We start from the raw sequence: 5477 nt of genomic DNA, 5'->3' as shown, positions 1-5477 counted from the left end.
AGAAACAATGATGGATAAACAGCAGCTGCAGTTTGAGTCACGGACCAGAAGTGCTTTAGTGAACGTTTTCTTCCAAATGGGATTGTAGTTTACAAAACAAAGAAAACACAGTTACTGCCCAGTAACCAAAGATTTCCCAGTGTCGCCCCCTGCTGGCCATTAGAGGTCCTGCACCCAGACCTGAATTCTGTGATTCTGTGTGGCTTTAAAACTGACAACGACAAAGAACATCCATCTCCTTCATCCAGCCTCTAGCATAGACACACTTCCTCTCCTCACCCTTCGTCTGCCCCTCCCCCTCTTCCCCACTTTTGATGCTAATTATACTCCGTCTCTCACTGACTCCTGGGATCGACAGCACGTCTGTCTCCTCCGCTAACCTTCACACACTGCTGGGTACCGACGTACATTTGTGCTCTATTGTCTGGAAGGCGTGTCCCTGCGCCTCTGACTGTACTTCAGACTGAAGGCTCGTCTCCTCACCCGACTGACAACACTGTCAACACTCATTTGACTCAGGGCTACTGGTGGTGGTGTTGATGCCGTCTCTGCAGCTTGAACACAGACATGTTCTTCTCTCTGCCTGTGAATAAAATCTGCATCTATTTTACATCATGGTGTGGATGTACGTTTGTCTTCGGTAACTCTGCCGAGGCAGACTTTGAAAAGACAAGAGCAGGACTTAAACTCCTAAATTTTGCAGCAGTCGTTTTAAAATATTTGTGTTTTTTTATGCCCACAAATATTTAAACTCCTAAATTACACAGCAGTCATAAATGCAAATTGTACATTATGATAGATGTGGACAAGTCAAAAAGTTCCAAGACAAAACCCTAACATACTTAAAATAAGTGATTTTCTTTCGTATCCTCCACTTAAAGCTAAACAGTGTCGAGCTTCTTCCATCAAATGATTCCTTTGTAGAAATGCATAATTGTAGATACTGTATGTCACAGTCAATCAAGTCACAATTTGCTTGACGGTAATTACTCAACAGTCCAGCAGAGGGCAGCGTAGGCAAAGCTCCACCACCAATTTCTTTTTCACAACAATTTTACTGTAAGCAAGTGAGCCACAGTCGGAGTGGATGGATGGATGGATGGATGGATGGATGGATGGATGTGGCAACAAGGTTGTAAAAACTGCACACAGCTGCTAAAATACCCTGTTCTTCCGATGCAGTCATGTTTAACCACCATTAATGCCTCTGTGCCTGCGCATATATACATACATATATAGAGATGGACATTATATATTAATATAAATGCTTACATTTTTACACATATATACTGTAGATATAGAGTATAGAGTTATTATTACAGTAACATCGTCTCTCCTGCCTCCTCTGACATCTGCTCTTTTTTCATCAACTCTTCATAATAACATTAAATTCATCTTTGTGAACGCGGCTGACCGTAAATCACCCAGACAGGTGGGAACCTTAGACACGTTCCCATCACAGACAGCGATCCGTCCTCCTCGGCTCGACGGGGGCGATTCACTGATACGGGGGCTGTTTGAGATTACCAGCCATTTTATCCAGTTCTGCCCTCAGGCTGTTACACTGAAGGAAACTATTTAGTTTTGGTCTCATGGGGCTGAGGGCTGAAAGGAGAAGATGTCAGATCATTATAAACTAACTGCACCTCCATCCTAACACGATCTGACAAGGAAGAAAGGGAAGACAAAGGAGTGGAGGAAGCACAATGACAACAGTGTTTAGATTAAAGGTCTTGTTTACAGGACTGGGAACGTCTACCGCAGGAGGGACGTGGGCTGAAAGGGTTAAAAATAGGATTTGATTCCTGCTCTGCATGGAGCTGAAAGAGTCGGAGGACGGATTGGTTTCACGTTTTCTCCGCTGCTCGACTTCTCAGCAGCATCAGCGGCAGTGGATCAGCTGACCTAAACCTGTCAGCTCACAGATTAATGAAGCTTTTTTTTTTTTTCTCTTTTCATTTCCCACCTTTTCCTCTCACTGCTGCCTGCTGCAGATAACAGGCTCCTCTCACCACCGTCTGTCTTCACCGGCCTCACTCTCATACACAGATTTGTTTTTACCTCTCTATCTATAAACAAGCACCAGACCACGTTCAATCTTGGCCAGAAAAAAAAAAAATCGTTTTTTTTTTCCCCCACCAGCCAGACAACAGTCGCTCACCATTCTCATCCAGGGAGAAGTCGTCCTGGGCGTAACGAAATTTCTCTGGTCCACAAGCGATGAAGACGTCGTCCTCCCCGAAGAAATCCTGCAGACAGGTGACCTGTAAAATACACAGAGTTTTTTTTACATTTCCGTATTTTCCAGACTATAAATTGCACCAGCCAAAAAATACACGATGAAGAGAAAAAAATACCAGCCAAAAAATACATGAAGAGAAAAAAAATATGTAAATATGTAAGCTAGAGTGCCCTCTAGTGGCTGTCAGTGTGAAAGTGACAAACATGTAAAATTAAATATTTTAAAATATAAATCGCACCTGAGTATAAGTCACAAACTCAGCCAGAGGTTGTAATTTTCATCACTGTTTAAACTCTCTTCTTCATGTTTGGGTGATTTACTGACACCTACAGGGCTGTGTGAGCAGTTTACCAGACATTTGCATTTTAAAATGGCACCATCTCCAGCCCAAAACACCTTTAAAAAAACATGTCATAAATCCTGAGCGGAGTCTGTGAGGTAGAACCAGTCACAGAGTGTTGTCACCCTCACGGGGTCAGACGTATACAGCTGTGGTTTCATGGGCTGCAGGTGGTAACAGGAGGCAGCCTTTGTCTTTTCCTTGTCATGTTAACATGCCTTCAGCTACGCTGGCTGCATTAGCAACGACATAAAAGACGGAGGAGATAGTCTTACACCTAAGCCGTAATGTTTAAATGATTCAACCTCGGTCCCCGGGGACTTCTCACTATAGCAGCTGTTGACACAATATGGCCTACATTGGTGGGCAGATGTCTGCGTGGGCCACACCTTCTCCTCCGCTCCACATTGTACAGGCCCGGTTACCAGCCCAGGCACGCCCGCTTTAAAGCCATTCAAAGTTAAAAAAGCTTCCGCCGTTTGTTTTTGCTCTGGCTGCAGAGCAGCTCAGTCTCACTTTCAGTTCTTCTTTCAGCATCTTTTCAAACTCACGCCTTTGTCGCCTCCGATCGTTGGATCGAGATGAACCGTCTGAATTACACAGGACTTCCAGGGGGTTTCTCTCTCTACACACTCTCTCAGACTCTGCTGCAGGTTTTTTGCGTTGACCCCATGCACTGAAAGATTATCCCTTTGTCTGGACCTCTGCCAGAGGAGTCAGGATGCACCGTGTACGTTCTTTGTGATCCACACCCAAACTATGAGCCGCGGATAATTTGGGAACTCTCCGCCCCGGCAGCTGCTGCGATGGACCTGCGTCCTGCTGGTGGACTTTATAAGTATGTGGTGGTGACTATGTGGCGTGGCATCCAACAGCTGTAGCCTCTCTGAGCCCCCCCTCATCACCCCCCCACACACACATACGTCTTCACTGCGGTGCAGAGATGCTGCTTCGGCTCCAGGGAACAAGAATCTAAATGGGTTTTCCAGCCCAGACCTAATGCACAGGCGGCACATTAGAGTTTTGTTTTGTCTTCATTATCAGGAGATTAGATACAAGGTACTTTCATTAGGGTCAAACCGTTGTGGCTAACAATCAATCAAGATGAAAGCTTCAGGAAAAGTCTTTTTTTTTCCTTCACATCTCTGTGGTCACAGGAGGAGAGATGATGGAGAAGAGAGAAGAGTGGAGAGAGACGGGGATCAGACTGGTCCATGGTTAAAGGCTTTAAGACCAGAGGTGATTAAAGGGTTAAAGTGTTTATCCATCAGACCTCCACCTTTAATCCTCCTCTTAACAGAATCCCATTAAGTAAGAAGGACTCTGGTTCAGTCAGTCAGTGATGGATGGGTCCAGTAAACAAGCCTCCTAGCATGACCAAAAAAAAAAGGTCCATTAGCCTAGCTAGCCTAGAGTTTCGGTCGTCTGTGCCACCCACGGTTCGCAACCCAGATGTTTTCTGGACATGTCCTGCAGCTTAATCGTTGTTGAGAAGGAGCTTCTTGAACCGAAAAAAAAAAACATGACTGGAAAATGACCTTCACTTTAAGCAAGGCATTCAACCCTGTTTTATAATCCCTCAAACCTCTAATCCCTATCACACAGGTGTTTTTCCACTTATTGTGATCATGGGACCACCATTCTGACAGAAAGGGAACCTGGGGACCCCTGCTGGTCCATACTGTGTAAAGACAGGTGTCCAGCCCTCAGATTATTTTATCTTTTTTTTTTCTCCTACGTTTCTTCAGAAGAATTCTGAGATCTGCTGAAACAACATTAAGTAGAAAAAGGTCAAGAACCACATGCAATACCTTAACGGACCACAAGGAGCCCACAGACCACAAGGAGCCTGCAGGCCATTGCTTGCACTTTTTTTCTTTGTCTTGATTTATCATCATCATCATCATCAACCTCAGGTTAAGTTCCATGGTCACAGTGTTTCTACAGTTGATGATGACATCACACCCTGTCTACGCTGTGGCTGCAGAGGGTCAAAGGTCAGATCAGCATGTTCAAATATGAGCTTTGTTGGAAGGACTGGAGAAGGTCAGCCTCCTGATGAAGACTCAAGGATCAACATGTGGCTCATTTACATCCAACATGTTCTCTGTATGTTGAAGTGTGTGTTTTATGAAGAAGGGTCTCCTTCCTGACCCCCTCCTCCTCTCCTCTCCTCACCCCCTCCCCCCTTAACCACACTGTCCCATCAGGCCCATCCCTAATCCCTGCTCCACCAGCTGTCAGGACCACATGACCCCCACAAAAAAAAAAAAAAAAACCACTAACCCCGGACACCATGACTGGAAACTACTACAATATCAGCTGAATTATTTAAAGTTTTTTTACTTAGACTGATTGACCTGAGAGCAGACACTTCGTTAGGTGACGATGGTCACGTGGTAGACCGCGGTGTCACGTTGTCTTTGTAAGGTAAGAGGTCAGTAGGTCAGAGAGCGATGCCAGGAAAACAATCTGAATTTGCTGACAGGCTCGTTCATCTTTTCCCGTGATGCTTCCCCGTCGTCACCTCAGCTCGTCCTCTCAGCGTCTCACTGACGAATGTTAATGAACCAGTGACTGATGACGCTCCAGATCCTGCCTCTCTTCACCCTGACTCCACGCTGCCCCCTCTGTTGATCAGTGTTGCATGGTAATGCTCTGACTCAGGCTGCTCATTTATCACTCAGTCATGTGACTGATAGTAATAATAATGACCCACTCTGAGTCAGCCAATGGCAGCTAAGTAGAAGTAAATACCAGGGTATTTACTTCTTTTATTTTGAATGATCTTTTCACCATTTCTCCTTCCTTCTGCATCTAACCACAACACATGAACAACACATGCTAAAAATTAGACCAGAAAAGTTAGCAGAAAATTAGACCAGAAGCAGCCAA

The 5477-nt window shown here is 45.0% G+C and overlaps 1 protein-coding gene across 2 annotated transcripts in view; it reads right to left on the bottom strand.

Annotated features, from left to right (window-relative positions):
• Positions 1 to 2078: 2078 nt before the first annotated feature.
• The window catches only part of LOC103395559 (neuronal migration protein doublecortin), a 23663-nt gene continuing 20264 nt past the window's right edge, over positions 2079 to 5477 (bottom strand). For both annotated transcript variants that reach the window (XM_017041998.2, XM_025065774.1), the window contains one exon: positions 2079 to 2264. In XM_017041998.2, coding sequence (XP_016897487.1) covers positions 2094 to 2264 — 171 coding nt within the window. In that variant the 3' untranslated portion in view covers positions 2079 to 2093. The remainder of the gene's footprint in view (positions 2265 to 5477) is intronic.

This window comes from Cynoglossus semilaevis, chromosome 19 (genome assembly GCF_000523025.1).
Source record: "Cynoglossus semilaevis isolate Cse_v1.0 chromosome 19, Cse_v1.0, whole genome shotgun sequence".
Lineage (NCBI taxonomy): Eukaryota > Metazoa > Chordata > Actinopteri > Pleuronectiformes > Cynoglossidae > Cynoglossus > Cynoglossus semilaevis.
The sequence above is the reverse complement of the archived record's forward strand: the minus strand, read 5'-3'. Positions and strand labels throughout refer to the sequence as shown.